This window comes from Anomaloglossus baeobatrachus, chromosome 6 (genome assembly GCF_048569485.1).
Source record: "Anomaloglossus baeobatrachus isolate aAnoBae1 chromosome 6, aAnoBae1.hap1, whole genome shotgun sequence".
Lineage (NCBI taxonomy): Eukaryota > Metazoa > Chordata > Amphibia > Anura > Aromobatidae > Anomaloglossus > Anomaloglossus baeobatrachus.
In genome coordinates this window covers 472,401,149-472,423,183 of record NC_134358.1, presented here as the reverse complement: position 1 = coordinate 472,423,183, position 22,035 = coordinate 472,401,149, and the positions used below count along the sequence as shown (strand labels likewise).

At 41.8% G+C, this 22,035-nt stretch overlaps 1 protein-coding gene across 1 annotated transcript; it reads right to left on the bottom strand.

The window, feature by feature from the left end:
* Nucleotides 1–200: 200 nt before the first annotated feature.
* Nucleotides 201–2,235, bottom strand: HOXA1 (homeobox A1). The gene is made up of 2 exons (XM_075316694.1): nt 1,559–2,235; nt 201–1,276 (listed from the first exon to the last, which is right to left on the bottom strand). The coding sequence occupies exons 1-2, from the start codon at nt 2,151–2,153 to the stop codon at nt 921–923; spliced, it is 951 nt and encodes a 316-aa protein (XP_075172809.1). The 5' UTR covers nt 2,154–2,235; the 3' UTR covers nt 201–920.
* Nucleotides 2,236–22,035: the final 19,800 nt, after the last annotated feature.

Sequence of the window (22,035 nt, the reverse complement as noted above, 5' to 3'; positions counted from 1 at the left end):
TCAAGGTGAAAAGTTCACCAGTTCTTGACCCAAGATGTTCCCCCAAGGTGTCACTTGAAGAGAATCTGAACAAATAGAAGTTCTGCAACTGTAAGGACTTCTCTTTAGTTTCTTATTAATGGCTTCCTACAAAGCTGCTACTATAAACAACTCCTACAATTGCTATAAGAATTACACAAATAATTTCATTTTAAAGCACTTTATTCGTTTCCACTTTACACCCTGTACCCCGAATATTACACAGATCCAATGTCCATCGTGTCCTGTATCGAAATATATTGAATCACAAATTACAACTGATAAAACTCAGTGTAGATCGGAAAGAGACGATCGTTATTCATCGTGCACAGACTCAGGAATCACATAATATACAGAATATTCGGCCAAAGACAATATCCAGAGATTGAATGGATCCGAGATGAAAACTGATTCAGAAATAAAATCCATGTACAGACACGAGTCCTGGAGCCCTGGGGAAGATGCAGCCAATTGTTTATTGTGTGCCGTAAATTACATCCTCATCTCCCCCAGTCCCAAAAAATGAGTTATTATGAATTAGAACTGATAAAAAAAATCTCTGCAGGAAATATTCACAATCTGACACGTAAACAAGAAAACATTTAAATTAATAAGTCTTTCCATTGTGTAAACTTTGTTTTTTTCTATAGTGCATCACTTTTTTAAGATTTGTTGGTACCCAGATGGCACCATCAGGTAGACACATCTCCAGTGGATCTGACCAGGGGCTCAGACCTGGTATAAGGTAACACATGCCAATACTCATCAGAGAGTCATCTTTGGTTCATTGGCTCTAATGCCAAACACTTTGAGAAAACTTTGTGCAAACAGAAGATTGATGCCAAGTGGCATTTCACATACAAGGAACCAGGCTCCAAGAGTCTATTGCAGCAGCTGGGGGCTTAGTTGGAGGAATTTAGGTGGTCTGAGGTAGAGGATGCAGGAGATGGGGCGCAGGGTGATGGGCTGGATTTATCTGACATCTCCTCTGACTTCTCATCACTTCCTGTGCTGGCTGAGGGGGAGATGGGCAGAAGACCCTCTTTTTCTCTCTTCTTCTGTTTCATCCTCCTGTTCTGAAACCAGATCTTCACCTGGGTTTCATTGAGTTGTAAGGCAGCTGCTATCTCCACCCTCCGGGCTCTGGTCAGATACTTGTTGAAATGAAACTCCTTCTCTAATTCTGTGAGCTGTTTAGTGGTGAAGTTGGTTCTGACAGTGTTGGGCTGACCTGCATACCCATACTCTCCAGCTTTACCTGCAGTATACAAGCACAGATGAGTTACAAGGTGGCACAATCAAAGTATTTACCCCACACTCACACACACACACACACACACACACACACACACACACACACACACACACATACAGTCTAGATTGATACTCAATAGTGTTGTTGTTCTTGATAGTAGTAGTACAGGTGTATTGCTATACTGTGAGATAAGAGGATGGTCATGTCCTCTCTGTCCATGGTCTGGACACATATGACAGCAGTAGGTTTCCTGAGCCCCTGTGCCCTCAGCAGTGCCCAGCTCACCTGTCTTAGGGGGGTTTCGTTTGACTTTCATCCAGTCAAAGGTCTGTGTTGATGGAGAAGCCTCTGCAGGAGGTGAGCGGCAGTCCTGGGGGTTGATGTGGAGGCTGCTGACATTGTTGTACCCCGCCATGGACAGGTTCTGCTGCTCTGGGCCATAGCTGTGGTGGATGTAGTGAGCTGTGCCGTCCACATAGCCTTGGTGCTGATGGTGCTGGGCTACAGTAGAGGCCATATTCCCTGTGTACCCGGCGCTGGGGAACCCTGCACCCACATCAGCCTCTGCATTTATGGGGAAGTGGGGATAGCTGGTGCTGAAGCTCTGGATGCCATACCCTGCAGTGCAGCTCGGGTGGGAGTAGGACATGCCCAGGTTGTTGTGGCTCTGGAAGGCTCCAGCTTGGTGAGGATGATGATGGTGATGAGAACTTATTTGGACCCCCCTTCCAACCATAAAGCGATCATCGTTGTTGCAGTTATTGGCACTGACTGCGCAGGACTGGAAAGTTGTAAGTCCATGGTCAGGGTGGAAGGCTCGGGGCTCTCCCGCCATCAGACTGGGGTAATCCAGGAAGGAGCTCATTCTGGCATAGTCCATCTATCACTGACTGATGGTGTCTGTCCAGTCCAGGGTGATTGTGCCAACTTTCTCACTTCCTCCATAGAGCCAGCAGCAGAACATGAGATGAATGTACAGGCAAGTGGCGTCACGTGATCGGCTCAGCCAATAGCAGCGCAGCTTCCGAAAGTTTCACTGCACAGCCTGGTGACGGATCGCTCTAGCCCAGGCATTTAAATTGCAAGCGCAGATCTATCACATTGTGCAATGCAGCGTCCACGGCGCCCACACACCGGACAGATCCACGACACCTGCCTGATCCACGGCACCCACACACTGGACAGATCCACGGCACCCACACCCGATAGATCCACGGAACCCACATACTGGACAGATCCACTGCACCCATACCGGACAGATCACGGAACCCACACATCGGCCATATCCACGGAATCCCCATACCGGACAGATCCACGGCACCAACACACACACACACACGCCAGATCAGCGACACCTGCCAGATCCACGGAACCCACACATCAGACATCCACGGTACCCACACACTGACAGGTCTCCGACACCCACACACCTACCAGATCCACTGCACCCACACACCCGAAAGATCAGGGTCCAGAGCACATCACCTTCAATGGAGCCAGGAAATAAGAGACTTCTCAGGTCAGTACTTCATATTGTCTCATCTCAAATGTGCATTACTTCGTCTCTTATACATCATCTACCTGTGATGATCGCTGGTTGCTTCAATATATCACGATATTCCGTAGTAGTGTAATATTGTAATATATAGTGTACACTGGTGACACTGATCACTTGTATACTCCACCATGTGCCTGTACAGGACACTAAACTGCAATGTACATGATGGATCTCTAGAATATTGTGTAATTGAAGTGTGCATATGTATGTATACACCAATACTGTATTTGTGTGTGTACCTATATATGTAGGTGTGCACAAATACTGTATGTGTGTACCTATATATGTAAGTGTGCACAATTACTGCATGTGTGTAAATATATGTAAGTGTGCACAAATACTGTGTGTACATATATATCTAAGTGTGCACGTATACTGTATGTGTGTACATATATATGTAAGTGTGCAAATATACTGTATGTGTATACCTATATATGTAAGTGTTCTTGTATACTGTATGTGTGTACCTACATATGTAAGTGTGCATGTATACTGTATGTGTATACCTACATATGTAAGTGTGCATGTATCTGTATGTGTATGCCTATATATGTAAGTGTGCATGTATACTGTATGTGTATAAATACATATGTAAGTGTGCACATATACTGTATGTGTGTACCTACATATGTAAGTGTGCATGTACTGTATGTGTGTACCTACATATGTAAGTGTGCATGTATACTGTACGTGTGTACCTATATATATATATATATATATATATATATATATATATATAAGTGTGCACATATACTGTGTGTACATATATATGGAAGTGTTCAAGTATACTGTATGTGTGTACCTACATATGTAAGTGTGCATGTATACTGTGTGTGTACCTACATATGTAAGTGTGCATGTATACTGTATGTGTATACCTACATATGTAAGTGTGCATGTATACTGTATGTGTACCTACATATGTAAGTGTGCATGTATACTGTATGTGTGTACCTATATATGTAAGTGTGCACATATACTGTATGTGTGTACCTACATATGTAAGTGTGCATGTATACTGTATGTGTATACCTACATATGTAAGTGTGCATGTATACTGTATGTGTACCTACATATGTAAGTGTGCATGTATACTGTATGTGTGTACCTATATATGTAAGTGTGCACATATACTGTATGTGTGTACCTACATATGTAAGTGTGCATGTATACTGTATGTGTATACCTACATATGTAAGTGTGCATGTATACTGTATGTGTGTAACTATATATGTAAGTGTGCACATATACTGTGAGTACATATATATATATATATATATATATATATATATATGTAAGTGTTAAAGTATACTGTATGTGTGTACCTACATATGTAAGTGTGCACAAATATTGTATATGTGTACATATATATGTAAGATTGCATGTATACTGTATGTGTGTACCTACATATGTAAGTGTGCATGTATACTGTGTGTGTGTGTGTGTGTGTGTGTATGTGTGTGTGTTGGTGTGTGTGTGTTCCTATATATGTAAGGGTGCACATATGCTGTATGTGTGTACCTACATATGTAAGTGTGCATGTATACTGTATGTGTATGCCTATATATGTAAGTGTGCATGTATACTGTATGTGTGTACCTATATATGTAAGTGTGCAAATATACTGTACGTGTATACCTATATATGTAAGTGTGCATGTATACTGTATGTGTGTACCTATATATGTAAGTGTGCACATATACTGTGAGTACATATATATATATATGTAAGTGTTAAAGTATACTGTATGTGTGTACCTACATATGTAAGTGTGCACAAATATTGTATATGTGTACATATATATGTAAGATTGCATGTATACTGTATGTGTGTACCTACATATGTAAGTGTGTGTGTGTGTTCATATATATGTAAGGGTGCACATATACCGTATGTGTGTACCTACATATGTAAGTGTGCATGTATACTGTATGTGTATGCCTATATATGTAAGTGTGCATGTATACTGTATGTGTGTACCTATATATGTAAGTGTGCAAATCTACTGTATGTGTATACCTACATATGTAAGTGTGCATGTATACTGTATGTGTGTACCTATATATGTAAGTGTGCATAAATACTGTGTGTACCTATATATGTAAGTGTGCACATATACTGTGTGTACATATATATGTAAATGTTCAAGTATACTGTATGTGTGTACATATATATGTAAGTGTGTATGTATACTGTATGTGTATGCCTATATATGTAATTGTGCACATATACTGTATGTGTGTACCTAATTATGTAAGTGTGCATGTAAACTGTATGTGTGTACCTATATATATAAGTGTGCACAAACACTGTATGTGTGTACCTACATATGTAAGTGTGCATGTATACTGTATGTGTGTACCTATACATGTAAGTGTTCACAAATAATGTATGTGTGTACCTATACATGTAAGTGTTCACAAATAATGTATGTGTGTACCTATACATGTAAGTGTTCACAAATAATGTATGTGTGTACCTACATATGTAAGTGTGCATGTATACTGTATGTGTGTACCTATACATGTAAGTGTTCACAAATAATGTATGTGTGTAACTATCTATACATGTAAGTGTGCACAAATACTGTGTGTACCTACCTATGTAAGTGTGCACATATACTTTGTGTGTTTACACACAAACTGTGTGGCTATATTTGTGTGTGTGTGTGTGTGTGTGTGTGTGTGTGCTTTTACCCCTCTTATTTTTATTTTACTGTATCTGGTCCAGACTTTGCAGGGTGACTGAATGGCTTCTCTGCCACTTTTGCTGCATTCCCCTTGTCCTTTTCTTTTACAGGCAGTCTAGATCTGGGCAGTGCTGACACTATTCTGACCTGAGCAGTGTGATGTGCTCTCCCTCCCCTTCTCCTCTGCTGTTTTTCTTCCCTCTCCCCAATCTCTCCCCTCTTTTCTGGCTGTATAGGGGGGGGCTTTAGCACTGACTGCTTATTCTGTCATCACGGTAATATTTGCAGTTATTGTACTTCACCTCAGCCATGAGGGGTTCATACATCTTCCTTATTATCCTCATAACTGTGACCCCTGAAGATTCCATTGCAGCTAAAGGGTTAATAATCTCTAATAATGACAGTTTTATTTAAAAAAAAAAACACCACACACAGAATGGCCAGACAGTGTATGAAGAAGAATAGAATTGTAAGAGTCACCTGTGACATGAAGGGTAATTTGCTATCATCATGTTATGGTCTTGGCCATCCCCACCCTTGTGTAGATCACAGTATGCTGAGGGTGTCCTTCCGGCTACAGTCAAATATAGGAGATTTGGTCAGCATTTTATAGCGGTATTTAAAGCAAAACATGAGTGAATTTTTTTTAGAGTAAGCATTCCTGTATATACAAGAGTCAGGTGAGATTGCATCTATCTAAAATGTATGTGTCATGGGATGTGAGGATCGGGTAGTTGGAATTCAATCACCCTGGTCCTTTTTTTCTAGGTAAACCACTGCCAGGTGAATATGGCAGCAGCTCTCTCACAGAGAACACAGGAGCTCTTGGCAAAACTGAGCTTTCCTGTGTTTGGGGGTCATTCGAGAGTATCTAAAAGAGAAACTTTGTGTGATCCTTGGAATTTATTTCTTCAAGTTAAAAAAAAACAACTATTAAGATTCCACATACAGAAGATGTGAATATTTCTTATACGTTTCAAGCACAACTGGCCCTTAATCATAACAACAGGCTATGGTTTAGGGGAAGTTTTGCCTGAAACGCGTAGGTAGGCAATAGGATATATATTACCAATACCCTGAAACTGAGCTGCAGCACAGTGGTAAAGACCATACTGCGGTTTAACAAGACAGGTTACACTCAGTACAGGCTTCACCATGGTTGACCAAAGTAGTTGAGTGCTCGTGCTCGACATCATATACAGAGGTTGTCTTCTCAAAATAGATGTATAAGTGCAGCCAGCATTGACGCAGAGGATAAAGGGGTGGCGGGTCAGTCTGTCAGTGCTTAGACCATACACCCGCACATTGCGTCAAATTGGTCTGCAGGACAGTTGTCCCAGAAGGAAGCATCTTCTAAAGATGATGCACAAGAAAGCCCACAAAGTTTGCCAAAGACAAGCAGTCTAAAGGGGGCTTTACACGCTACAATATCGTTAATGTTTTATCGTCGGGGTCACGTCGTTAGTGACGCACATCTGGCGTCATTAACGGTATCGCAGCGTGTAACACTTACCAGCGACCTTAAACGTCCTCCAAAGTGGTGAAAATCGTTCACCATGGAGAGGTCGTCCTAAAACCAAAAATTGTTAATGGTTGTTTATAGATGTTGTTCCTCATTCCTGCGGCAGCACACCTCACTGTGTGTGACACCGCAGGAGCGAGGAACCTCACCTTACCTGCGCTCCGCCCGCAATGAGGAAGGAAGGAGGTGGGCGGGATGTTCGTCCCGCTCATCTCCGCCCCTCCGCTTTGATTGGCCGGCCGCTTAGTGACGTCGCGGTGATGTCGCCGTGACGCTGAACGCACCTCCCCCTTGAGGGAGGGATTGTTCGGCAGTCACAGTGACGACGACGACCAGGTAAGTGCGTGTGACGCTGCCGTAGCGATAATGTTCGCTGCGGCAGCGATCACACGATATCACATGCAGGACGGGGGCGGGTGCTTTTGTGTACGATATCGCTAGCAATTGCTAGAAATATGGTAGCTAGTAAAGCCCGCTTAAGAAAATAGATTACTGGAACCATGTGCTGTGGCTGATGAGACCTAGGTAAACTTATTTGGTTCAGATGGCGTTAAGCGTGTGTGGTGGCAACCAGGTGAGGAGTACAAAGACAAGTGTGTCTTGCCTACAGTCAAGCATGGTAGTGGGAGTATGCGGCATATAGTCTGAGCACTGACAGGCTGATCCCCCCCACCCTGTTACCTCTGCAGCAATGCTGGCCGCACTCATATGTCTATTTTAAAATGACAACCTCTAGATATGACGCTGAAGACGTGTACTCACGTCTTTGGTCAACCATGGCGAGGCCTGTAGTGAGTGGATCCTGTCTTGTTAAACAGCTGTATGGACTTGGCCACTGGGCTGCAGCTCTGTTTCAGGGTATTGGCAATCTTCCTATAGCCTCGGTGATTCTTTTTTTTTTTTAAAGATCCTTAGACTGTTATGGAAGCTGTACACTGACTACTTTACATTGTATCAAATTGTTATATCTTCAGTATTATCCCATGAAAAGATATAATGGATTTATAAAAATGTGAGGGGTGTACTCACTTTTGTGATAGACTGTATCAGCATTTTTTAACTGCTTCCTGTTTCCAAAAATGCCAAACAATTAAAAGACGTGAGCTGACCATTTTGATCTGAAGATGCTCTATACCTAATACAGTCAACGGGAAGGATTAAAAAATGCTAACTTTTTTTAATTGTTGCATGGAGTGTTAAAAAAAAGTTCTGAAAATAACAGCACTAACAATGGAAAAACACTAAAAAAACACTGGTGGTCAAAATCTTCAAAACAGAATTCAGGAAATTACCCAAAAAATACTTTAAAAAGATGCTTCCGGTTTACAGAACGCCAGGGAGAAGTAGAGTTTTCCGAAGAGTCTTCCACGTGAAAAATGAACTTTTTTGGCAGTCTGAAAAGATCTGTGAACACACCTCTAGGCTAAATTTACATACAATGGGAAGAATTATCTAACATGCGTTTTAGATAAAAATCTTGAATCATAAGCACGCTGAAATAGGAGGCGCAAAATTAATTAAGAAGCACTCACATTTTAACCCCTTAACGACCGTGGGCAGTAATATTTCGTCGTAGCAGTCATAGTGTTAATCCCTGTGGGCTGCTGCAAGCAGCCTGCAGCAATCAGCGCACATCTCAATTGATTTATACACCTGACATGTGTGCCTGCTCTCCGCCCGTGCCTTTTAACCCATTAAATGGCGCTGTCAATATGTGACAGCGCCATTATAATAGCGATCGCGCTATAACTTTACTCATAGGCCTCCACCGGAAGTCACGTGACGTGATCACATGGATATGGTGGTTGCATGGTAGCACAGTCTCATGTGATGACTCCTGTGCTTACATGACTCAGATCGTGTAAGAAACAGCCGAGTGCAGCTTGTTACAAGAGATGATCATTTCTCCCGGTCTGAGCGATGCTGCTCTGATTGGGAGAAAAGAATGAGCGATCAGACTGCTGATCGTTATAGTCCCCTAGGGGACCTAGTAAAAAAAAAAAATATATATATATATACACACATGTGGTATCGCCGCATTCCGAAATGCCTGATCTATGAAAATATAATATCAATTAATATGATCAGTACAAGGCGTAGCGGCAAAAAAAATTCTAAACGCCAAAATTACGTTTTTTTGGTCTTCACAAATTTTGCACTAAGTGCAATAATAGGCGATCAAACATAACATCTGTGCAATAATGGTACGGTTAAAAATGGCAGCTCGAGACACAAAAAATAACCCATCACTGAGCCATAGAGCCTGAAAAATGAGAACGCTATGGGTTGCAAAAAATGGCACAAAACGCACGCCACTTTTTTCGGACAAACTTCTGATTTTTTTTAACCACTTAGATAAAAGTAAACCCATGCATGTTTGGTGTCTACGAACTCGCACCGACCTCAGACATCATACCGACACATCAGTTTAGTTTTACCATGTAGGGAACACAGTGAATAAAATATCTCAAAAACAATAGTGCAATTACACTTTTTTTTGCAATTTTTCTGCATTTTGAAATTTTGTTGCCATTTTACAGTACACTATATAGTAAAACTCATGATTTCATTTAAAAGTACAGCTCGTTCCGCAAAAACGAGCCCTCACATGACCATATTCACAGAAAAATAAAAAAGTTATGTCTCTTGGAAGAAGAATGTCGAAAAAAAAAAAAAGGAAAACGCAAGACTCGGCTGGTCGTGAAGGGCTTAATCAATTTGGTGCATTTTGGTTTTCTATGCACCGTAAAATAAAATCTATCTATGAGTAGCCCTATATATTAGCTACAATATACAGTATATCAGCTTCATGGTGTGTGCTATAATACTAAAGAAAAATCTGAAAAACTTTTCACATAGCTAAAGATGTATTTAGGCTTTTGTGCCACTTTTCTAAATTAAATAAAATGTGAATTTTTGGTCCAGTAATTTTTGAGCAAGAGTTTGCATATTTTTGCAATTTCACACTTTTTAAAAATGGGGGTGGATCACTATGTAAATTAGGTTTTAGCCACAATAATTATTTGTGACTTAAAAAAATAAATAAGAAAAGTCGTGAAAGAAAGTTACAAACTCATTTTAATATAGGGTGTAAAAATGAAATTATAAGTTAGAAGTGCGAGCGACGTGAGGATTCTAAAGTCTGCAGTCACATAGAGTAAGGCTGCTTTCACACATCCGGTTTTGCTGAGCGGCACAATACGGCGCTTTGCAGAAAAAAACGCAACCGTTTTCTTTTGCCGCCGATTGCATTTTTTCCGCATAGACTTGCATTAGCGCCGTATTGTGCCGCATGGCCTTGAGTTGCATCCGGTTTTTGCCGGCTGCGGCATATTTAGCCCATGCGGCGGCCGGATGGAATGTTGCCTGGCACTTTTTTTGTGCGGCAAAAAAAAAAACAGTGCGATGCGGCGCAATTTACAATGCAAGCCTATGGACGCCGGATGCAGCGTCCTGCGGCAAAAACCGCATCCGGACGCCGGATGCATTTTTTTGCACTGTGCATGCTCAGTATCAAGCCGCATCCGTCAAAAACCGGACGGGACGCATGGAAAAATTCATGCAACGGATCCGGTTTTTACGCCGCATCCGTTGCATAGGTTTTTGAGCCGGATTTAGCCGCACTGCAAAAAACGGATGTGTGAAAGCAGCCTAATATGGACTGACTGCAGACTTCTCCATTCAGACTGGACAACCCCTTTAAGATGCACCAAAATGATCAAACATCAGGTAAGACTGATGCATTTAGTTCAAATTATACGGAAATGTAGCTTCAAGTAGAGAGGAATAACTCCCTTAATAATACCTTCCTCCCAAAGTAGTTTTAAATCCAAAAAATATATATATTCTGGGTATAATGGGGCCATTATCATACTGTAAAGCAAAAAAGTATGAAAGTAATTCATTATTTATTTGTTTTATGTAGCAAAAGTAGAGAAAAATGCTGTCAAAGTTATTGATACATGATTTCTATTGTGTAGCACAACACATAAAAATGATACTTTGAATGTAAATTTACCCTATTTAACCAACTAGGAAAGATATTTAAGAAGACAACCTTAGAGAATAAAGCCTGCTTTACACACTACAATACATCTTATGATGTGTCGGCGGGGTCACGTCGTAAGTGACGCACATCCGGCATCGTAAGGTATGTTGTAGCGTGTGACAGCGATGTGCGATTGCGATTGAACGAAAAACCGTTCATCGCATGCACGTCATTCATTCCTGACGAATTGAACGACAGATTGTTCATCGTACCCGGGGTAGCGCACATTGCAGTGTGTTACACCCCGGGAACGATGAACAGATCTCACCTGCCTCCTGCGGCTCCCGACCCACAATGCAGAAGGAAGGAGGTGGGCGGGATGTTTACGTCCCGCTCAGCACCGCCCCTGCACTTCTATTGGCCGGCTGCCGCGTGATGTCGATGTGACGCCAAACGTCCCTCCCACTCCAGGAAGTGGACGTTCACCGCCCACAGCGAGGTCGTATGGAAGGTAAGTACGTGTAACGGGGGTTAATCGTTTGTGCGGCACGTTCAACAAATTGAACATGCTGCACATACGATGGGGGCGTTGCAAATCGCATATGATATCGTATGCGAAATTGCAACGTGTAAAGCGGGCTTTACTCAGGGTCACTCCCATTTGACTAAAAAGACACTAGCTTTACATACAAGAAAGTGGTGGCTATATCTCAAGAAAGGAGAACAGGAACTAGATAACAACTTACAACAATTGGAAAAAAATACAAACCCAAGGCAAGTGGCAGGTTCTCTTTAAAGGTTTTATCTCCATTTGCAAATAATTTTTATTATTGCACTAATGTTTATAAAATAAAATAACAGGGGTTTTCCCCATCTAAGGGTGTGTTTAAAAGCTGCATTTTTGCTGTGTTCTTCCTATGCACTTTTTAAAAGGTAAAAAATGCTGTACTTTAAAGAACCAGTAAAGTGAATGAGCTTTCTGAAATCTCACGCTCATGCTGCCTATTTTTTCCTTACCGATTTAAAGGGAACCTGTCAGGTGTAATATGCAGTCAGAACCACGAGCAGTTCTGGGTGTATATTGCTAATCTCTGCCTATCTGTCCCTGTATATACTAGCATAGATAAAGAGAACTTTAGAAATAGTATTTCTAAAGATCCTTTATGATGTGCTAATGAGGCCAGTGACTAGTCTCAAGGGCGTTAGTTCCTGTGCTGATTCCGCCCTCTTAGCATGTTAGGACGCCCACTGAGATGTGCTAACATGCTATTCAATGCAGCATCACCAGCGGTGACGTGCGTACCTGTGTTCGCTGTGACCGCTGATATGAATGCCTTACACTTCCGGTCATGCGCAGTATGAAGCCGGTGTATGTGTCCCAGCTTTAGAGAGGTCTAGTGCGCATAACTAGAAGTAATGAGGACGTCTGATCAGCGGACACAGGTACGTGCACCACCGCTGATGATGTTGCATTACACAGCATGTTAGCACACTCCTGTGGGCATGCTAACATCCTAAGAGGGCGAAATGAGCGCAGGAACTAACACCCTTGTGACTAGTCCCCTCACTCATTAGCATATGATAAAAGATCTTTAGAAATCCTCTTTCTAAAGATCCCTTTATCTATGCTACTGTATACAGGGACGGTTAGGCAGGGATTAGCAATATACACCCAGAACTGCTCGTGGATCTGGGTGCATATTGCACCTGACAGGCTCCCTTTAAACCATCAAAGCATTTTTTTTCAGCGTTTTCACCCATTCAAATGAATGGGGGACAAAATGGCACTAAAAAATGCGCAAGTATCTTGTGGAGGATTTTTCCTGCTAACACGTTAGGTTTTGGTGCAGACAAATTTGCTGGAAAAACATGTGTGTGTATATACCCTTAAAACACCATGATGAAGGGGCACAGACCCTGATTCTAGTGATGTATCACTTAGCTGCTTGCCGCACTTTTGATCTGCTGGAGCTCTACAAGTTCTCTGAATGCTGAGCTCAGTGTAACCCCACCCACAGCACTGATTGACAGCTTTCTGTGTACACTGTGCATGGACAGAAAGCTGCCAATCAGTCGCAGGGGCGGGGTTATGCTCATGAATAGGGAAGATTACATAGCAATGGCTTTACTAGTCCTCTAGTGATAATCTTCTAATAAAACAGTGATTTTATCAAAATACAGCAAGCAGCCCAGTAACTGAAATCTCATTGAATTCAGGGTTTCTGTCTACATTATGCTGATTAAGTGGTTAAGTGATTTAATCTGCTGACAGATTCCCTTTAAATAAAAGTATACAACTGTTTTGTGCCAATATCTTCAATGCAGATCTCGCTATCTCCATGGTTACAGACTATAAACAATCCCTGTGAAGTCTGATTCACTCATATTTTTGGTATATTTTGCCTATTTCATGCTTACCTATCACATGTATGTTAGCAAGTGTTGGATAGATGAGGACATGTGCTGTCAGGATTAGGCTATACACGGCTTTGTTGTCTGTAACCATGGATACGCATTAACATTCATAGGATCTATACCAATAACATGGTAAGAAAATGTTATTCAAGATTTTGAATCTGTTACTTTAGACAGAGCAATAAGAATAGTCTACAGATTAGGTCATACAAGGATACCAGGGCGGCACGGTGGCTCAGTGGTTAGCACTGCAGTCTTGCAGCGCTGGGGTCCTGGGTTCAAATCCCACCAAGCACAATATCTGCAATGAGTTTGTGTGTTCTTGTGTTTATGTGGGTTTCCTCCTGGTTCTCTGGTTTCCTCCCACACTCCAAAGACATACAGATAGGGACTCTAGATTGTGAGCCCCAATGCTGATGTATGTAAAGTGCTGTGAAATTAATAGCGCTATATAAATGAATAAATATTATTATTATTAGACAAGGAGTTATTTGCAGAGGTGTAATAATTGGGTAGCAGTCGACTCTAAGCTACATACAGGGTCCCAAAGACCCTTTGTCACGTAGCGCACCAGTATAATAAATGGCACATTATAGATTAGGAGGGCAGCAGCTGCACTGGCACAGGTATGCATTGCAGCCAAAACCGTCAATCTAGTCCCCTGAACACTTGTGTACATACGCTTTTTAGATATTTGATTTATTTATTCATTACTTAAAGCGGTCCTGTCCTAACATGTATTTTAGAAAATATTTCATTAAATTCTGAAGCTTTTTTTTCTTAGAATTCTATGTTGTGTTGTTCCTCTGTTACTCATCCTTGTAATTTATCCATTAATTAACAACTAAGTGTTAAGAATGAGGTGTGTCCCCATACAATCCAACAATGCCAGACTATGCAGGAGAACATGTCTTTGATGAGGGGAATGGCCATACCAAGTTGAACATAATTGTATCTATTTCCAAGAGGAATAACTGAGGAATTGCATAGTGCAGAATTATGATGAGCGAAGCCCCAAATTGTTATAGATAAGGTTATTCCCAAAAATCAAGTTATCCTCAATCCGTAGGGTAGAGAAATGCTTGACATTGTAAGTGCAGAGCCTGAAGGGGTGGATAGTAAATTAAACCCAACCATCCACCGTCCCCAATAATTACAGTCAGACACAATTCTTCAGTTGGAAGGTGACTGGTCGCAGCTTTTATTAGAGAACACATATATAACCTGTAAAATATCCTTTCAATGAAGTTAGTCAGATGCACTCACCGCTTCATCGTTGCTTTATTCAAAAAAGACACATACATGTGAGTGGGGGGAGTGAGGGGAGCACGAAGGACGACAGCACTGTTTCGTGGACCTGTCGAAGCGCCCTCTGTGGTGGGAAACAGTGCTGTCGTCCTTCGCGCTCCCTTCACTCCCCCCACTCACCTGTATGTGTCTTTTTTGAATAAAGCAACGATGAACCGGTGAGTGCCTCCGACTAACTTCATTGAAAGGATTCTGGATCTCCGCTTTACGTGAGAGCACCACTGGTCTGCTGCCATCTCCTGCAATCTAAGCTGAAAACGGTGAGTCCTCTGGAAAATCCCATGTGAATGTTGCCGACTCTTCAAATAATCTGGATTCAGCCGTACTCTTGGCATTCACGGTAATCAGTGCCCAGTTTTTTCTATCTTTTTGGGTTATAACCTGTAAAATATAAAGTGAAAAATCATAACATAACATTTATACATAATCTGTAAGGCAAGTCCTTGGCAATGTTGGCTCCCACATCAAGTAATAAATCACAGAATTATGTATACGACTCCATGTATACACCACTGAGCACCGATATGTGCCCCGTCAGTCTCCACCACTAGCCTCCGACCAGCTACAGTGGTGTACAACAGCTTCCGCTACCATGGCCCATAAAATCATCAAACATCACTCCCCAGGGAGATAGACAGCCAAGCTGGTAAGTGCCCATAAGTATGCAATGGAGCCCCCTTCTTGTTACCAAGAACCCGCCACAGCACATAGCTCTAAACAGCACTCAACTAAATATGACCCTTTACTAGCATAAAACAAGCTCTGCACCGCCATATAGCTGATCATGAAACATTATACCTGTCTTACCAAAAATATTAAGTGAGGGCGGGGCACCAAAAGTTCTTACTGCAAAATGGTGTCTGAAAACTGCCCACAGCATCAACCCCTTATCTCAAAACCACTCCCATAAAGATTCTCTCATTCCCCCATCCTCCTTCACTCTTTCCCCTACAATAAAAGCCCCTCCTTTAAAACACTTCATGCCTAGCAGTTAACCCCTTTCTTCCCTATCCTGTGCCCTGCACTTATCCTGTGTCAGCTCCGGGCTGGCATGCTGATTGCTGGTGGTGAGACTGGTTGGACTCCAAGAAATACCAAGATCGGGACTCTAGAATCCCAAGAAGGGGGCTCACCTGAATCTTCCTCTCCATTCATTGGCTTTGGGACTGCCAGAAATTGCCAAATGCGATAGACAAAGAATGGAGTGGAGGCCAAGCATGTGCACCCCCGCTGTGTTTAGGACACCGTTTTCTAAATTCCAGAGCCCCAATCTTGGGATCACTGGGGGTGCTAGCGGTCCAATCTCTGGGGATTAGCAAATTATCCCATATCCAATATTTAGGAGAGAACTTGATTTTTGATGGAACAACTATTGATGAGCGAGTTTCGAAATACTCGGATTCGGAATACTCAAAACGAGCACTGTCTAATACTCACAAGTCAGTGGGGAATACTCGCAATGTAACGAGTAACCCGAATGCAGCACTATTTGCTACTCTCACGAATAGTACAGCATTCAGGTTACTCGTTACATTGCGAGTATTCCCCATTGACTTGCATTGCACACACTATTCGGAATGCATATGCGAGTATTACACAGTGCTCGTTATGAGTATCACGACTCCGAGTATTTCGAACCTCGCTCATCATTAGGAGCAACCCTTTAATGGGGTAAGTGAGTATTTGCAAAACAGACATAAGAGATAGAGACTTATTTGAGTATTCAGTATTAAAATTGGTTGGACAGTGTCATATTTTGTAGGGATCCATGCCAGGATCAGAACAGAACTAAAAAAAACTCAATTGACTGAGAAATTGACATTTCAGGACACCACTTAGCATCCATCTATGTGTTTTGCACCTATGCTCTTGTACTTTCTGTTCCTCGTGCTTTTTTTGTCTGCTTGTTTTAAGACTATCTTCCCACTATGAGCTTTTGTGAGTTTTTTACGCTGCACATTTTCGTTGTGTATTACAGCTCCAGCAAAGTGGAGGGGATGTATAGCGATCTCCTGCCCACTGGGCTTCTTTTTTACAATGAATTTTGTGGGCAGGTTTTCCCCATAAACTTGCATTAGAGGCAGAAATTCCTCAGCTAAAAAAAGCAAATGTGTTTTTAGTGCGTTTCCGCAACAGAAAATACATTGAAAACGATAGTAATTCGCACATGGACATTCAATGCATTCATCTGGACAAGGCCTTTCTCTAAGGCATTGTTTGAGTGAGTGATCACATTTGCTTATACATTACGCTGCTGTAAGGCTATGTTCACACACTGCATCTTTTGCTGCATTTTTGGTGAGTATTTGAGGTCATAAAGATGCACCTAAATACATGCACTTCCTTCTCCCAGAAAAGTCTATGAGATTTTTATTTTGCTGTCCACACTGGACATCTTTTGTTGGCTGCATCTTGGCTGCGTTTTTGAAGACGCACCCAAGATGCAGCAGGTCAATTCTTTTTGCGTTTTTCCAGCGTTTTTGAGCCATTCCAGTCAATAGATTTTACTTAAAAAATGCATTGGGCAAAACACGGTAAAAATGCGTAAAACACGCATTGAGTTTTTTCCGCGGTGCATTTTTGGTGCGTTTTTGGGACAAAAACGCTGCAACTTTGTGGTAAAAAAAAAAGATGCCGCGTGTGAACATACCCTAAAAGCCAGTGTGAGTAACTGAATAGACAGGGGTCTTCTATTCCATCCTGCCCATTTTCATCTATGATTTGGGGTTATAGGAGGATGGACAATGGCTAAGGTTTGTTTGTGATGATTTTTTTTTTTCATTATTTTTATGAGTTTTATATAAATATTTTTATTATCTTATTTGAAATTACACAGTAGTGGTTTTATCTATATACTAGCTGTAGTACCCGGTGTTGCCCGGGATAGTAACTGTCTCTCTGTCTCTCTCCCAGTCACTGTCTATGTGTCACTGTCTGTGTGTCTCTCTGTCTGTTTCTTTCCTTGTCTGTCTGTCTCTATCTCTGTGTCTGTCTTTATGTGTGTCTGTCTCTATGCCCCTTTGTCTCTTTGCCCCTCTGTTTCTTTGTCCCTCTGTTTCTTTGCCCCTCTGTCTCTTTGCCCGGCTGTCTCTTTGCCCGGCTGTCTCTTTCCAAGGCGTTCTCTTTCCCCGGCTGTCTCTTTGCCCAGTCTGTCTCTTTGCCCGGTCTCTCTTTGCCCGGTCTTTCTATTTCTAGGTCTGTCTCTTTCTAGGTCTGTCTCTTTCTAGTTCTGTCTCTTTGCCCGGCTGTCTCTTTCCAAGGCGTTCTCTTTCCCCGGCTGTCTCTTTGCCCAGTCTGTCTCTTTGCCCGGTCTCTCTTTGCCCGGTCTGTCTATTTCTAGGTCTGTCTCTTTCTAGGTCTGTCTCTTTCTAGTTCTGTCTCTTTGCCCGGCTGTCTTTTTCTAGGTCTGTCTCTTTGCCCAGGCTGTCTCTTTCCTGGTCTGTCTCTTTCCCTGTCTGTCTCTTTCCCTGTCTGTCTCTTTCCTGGTCTGTCTCTTTCCCGGTCTGTCTCTTTCCCGGTCTGTCTCTTTCCCGGTCTGTCTCTTTGCCCGGTCTGTCTGTTTGCCCGGTCTGTCTCTTTGCCCGGTCCGTCTCTTTGCCCAGTCTGTCTGTTTGCCCAGTCTGTCTCTTTTCCCGGTCTGTCTCTTTCCCGGTCTGTCTCTTTGCCCGGTCTGTCTCTTTCCAGTGCTGTCTCTTTCCAGGGCTGTCTCTTTTCAGGTCTCTCTTTAGCCGTCTATCTTTCTGTCTCCTTCCCCGTCTGTCTCTGTCTGTGTCTGTCTGTCTGTCTCTTTCCCCCTCTGTCTCTGTCTTTGTCTGTCTGTCTGTCTGTCTTTTTCTGTCTCTCTCTCTATCCGTCTCCCCACCGACATCTTATTACCTCACACATAAGCTTCTTAGGGTGAGAACGGACTTTGCGTTCACCTACTTGCAGTTCTAAATGCACGTTTTGGGCTTAATTGTTTTGACCAAAGTTGCCTTTTCCAGAAATTTAGCGCTGAAAACGCATGCGTATTTCCCGCATTTTAGATGCGTTTTCAGCGCTTTTTACCTGCTTTTCCACCTGCGTTTTGATAGATGCATTTTGAACATCATGACACTGCTAAATAAAGTTTAAATAGTCAAACTCAATGAAAAAAATTGGAAAAAAAGAAACAAATCTATATTTTTGTGAAAAATAATGAAAATAGATTAATTTAATGAAATTATAGCGGTAATATGATATTTAATGGAAAAATAGCAATAATTTATTAAAATTCTTATTTTTAATTGTCGGACTATGTGTGTGTGTAAAGGGACATATGAAATCATTATTTTGATGTCCAAAACGCATGTTTTCTGCACTGGAAAAGCAGGTAAGACGCAGGAATTTGCTGGAATCATGGTTTTTGCCATTTCTCATTGACTTCAATGTTAGCAAAACGCACCCAAAATGGCAAAAACAATTGACATGTTGCTTCTTTGAACGCATGGTTTTTGCCACAAAATATGCAAATTAAACGCAGCGTTTAAAAACGCAAAGTGCGGTCAGGAAATCTGCTTTTACCATTGACTATAATGGAAAACCAAAACGCATGCCATTTTGCATGAAAACGCTGCAGCTCAAAACGCTGCGGAAACGCAGGAAAAAACGCAAAGTGCATTCTCACCCTTATACTAACAGTTAATTTTGTTTCTATAGCCACTGACAGTTGCTATTTATAGCCTGCAGCTCCCAGCTCCATTCAGTTTAATAGAGGCAGGATTTTTGGAGAATACAGTTAGGTCCAGAAATATTTGGACAGTGACACAAGTTTTGTTATTTTAGCTGTTTACAAAAACATGTTCAGAAATACAATTATATATAATATGGGCTGAAAGTGCACACTCCCAGCTGCAATATGAGAGTTTTCACATCCAAATCGGAGAAAGGGTTTAGGAATCATAGCTCTGTAATGCATAGCCTCCTCTTTTTCAAGGGACCAAAAGTAATTGGACAAGGGACTCTAAGGGCTGCAATTAACTCTGAAGGCGTCTCCCTCGTTAACCTGTAGTCAATGAAGTAGTTAAAAGGTCTGGGGTTGATTACAGGTGTGTGGTTTTGCATTTGGAAGCTGTTGCTGTGACCAGACAACATGCGGTCTAAGGAACTCTCAATTGAGGTGAAGCAGAACATCCTGAGGCTGAAAAAAAAGAAAAAATCCATCAGAGAGATAGCAGACATGCTTGGAGTAGCAAAATCAACAGTCGGGTACATTCTGAGAAAAAAGGAATTGACTGGTGAGCTTGGGAACTCAAAAAGGCCTGGGCGTCCACGGATGACAACAGTGGTGGATGATCGCCGCATACTTTCTTTAGTGAAGAAGAACCCGTTCACAACATCAACTGAAGTCCAGAACACTCTCAGTGAAGTAGGTGTATCTGTCTCTAAGTCAACAGTAAAGACAAGACTCCATGAAAGTAAATACAAAGGGTTCACATCTAGATGCAAACCATTCATCAATTCCAAAAATAGACAGGCCAGAGTTAAATTTGCTGAAAAAAACCTCATGAAGCCAGCTCAGTTCTGGAAAAGTATTCTATGGACAGATGAGACCAAGATCAACCTGTACCAGAATGATGGGAAGAAAAAAGTTTGGAGAAGAAAGGGAACGGCACATGATCCAAGGCACACCACATCCTCTGTAAAACATGGTGGAGGCAACGTGATGGCATGGACATGCATGGCTTTCAATGGCACTGGGTCACTTGTGTTTATTGATGACATAACAGCAGACAAGAGTAGCCGGATGAATTCTGAAGTGTACCGGGATATACTTTCAGCCCAGATTCAGCCAAATGCCGCAAAGTTGATCGGACGGCGCTTCATAGTACAGATGGACAATGACCCCAAGCATACAGCCAAAGCTACCCAGGAGTTCATGAGTGCAAAAAAGTGGAACATTCTGCAATGGCCAAGTCAATCACCAGATCTTAACCCAATTGAGCATGCATTTCACTTGCTCAAATCCAGACTTAAGACGGAAAGACCCACAAACAAGCAAGACCTGAAGGCTGCGGCTGTAAAGGCCTGGCAAAGCATTAAGAAGGAGGAAACCCAGCGTTTGGTGATGTCCATGGGTTCCAGACTTAAGGCAGTGATTGCCTCCAAAGGATTCGCAACAAAATATTGAAAATAAAAATATTTTGTTTGGGTTTGGTTTATTTGTCCAATTACTTTTGACCTCCTAAAATGTGGAGTGTTTGTAAAGAAATGTGTACAATTCCTACAATTTCTATCAGATATTTTTGTTCAAACCTTCAAATTAAACGTTACAATCTGCACTTGAATTCTGTTGTAGAGGTTTCATTTCAAATCCAATGTGGTGGCTTGCAGAGCCCAACTCGCGAAAATTGTGTCACTGTCCAAATATTTCTGGACTTAACTGTAAGTGTAAAGCGTCTAGGGCGTCTGTGCAAAATTTAGTGATTGTAAATGCGGATTCCTTTAGCGGACATACACACACACACACACACACACACATACACTCAGCTTTATATATTAGATTTTACAGCAGAATGTCTTGATCAAATAGAAAATAATTAAGGAAGGAAGAAAATCATCTAAGGCCACGTGCACACATCAGTATTTAGTGAGTTTTTTACCTTAGAATTTGTAAGTCAAAACCAGGAGTGGGTGATAAATACAGAAGTGGGACCCGTGTTTCTATTATACCTTTTCCTCTGATTGTTCCACTCCTGATTTTATCGACAAATACTGAGGTAAAATAATGCCCATATACTGACCGTGTACACATAGCTTAGGCTTTGTTTCCACCTATCTGGCCATCCATTTTTTTCTCCTTCCCCCTTGTCAGTGGAACACCAGAGGAAAACTGATGCAAAACCAATCCCATAGTTTGCTTGGAATCACATTCATCCTGCGCATCCGTTTTTGTGCTAGACCCATCATGGAGCATCCTTTTCGATCTGGCTCACCAGTTTTGCAGTAGAATGGGTAAAAATTATGATGACAGCTGATGTAATTTTGACATCAGTTGTCATTCATTGAGCACAAGAACATGGAACCCCATGGAATGTATATATGGAACCTGGCCTTAATATCCATGGCAACCTCAGAAAGTACAATGAATCGAAAGTGCTATTTATTGGCATCTATTGACCAGATGACATGTCACTTTGTCTCCTGTGCATTCCTTCCAATCTCAGCAGTATGCTCAGGAGCAGTACATTTACTGCATGCATATTCACAGCCAAACTAAAAGAATAAGTCACAGCCAAAGCTTAACTGCCCAGGAACACTGGGT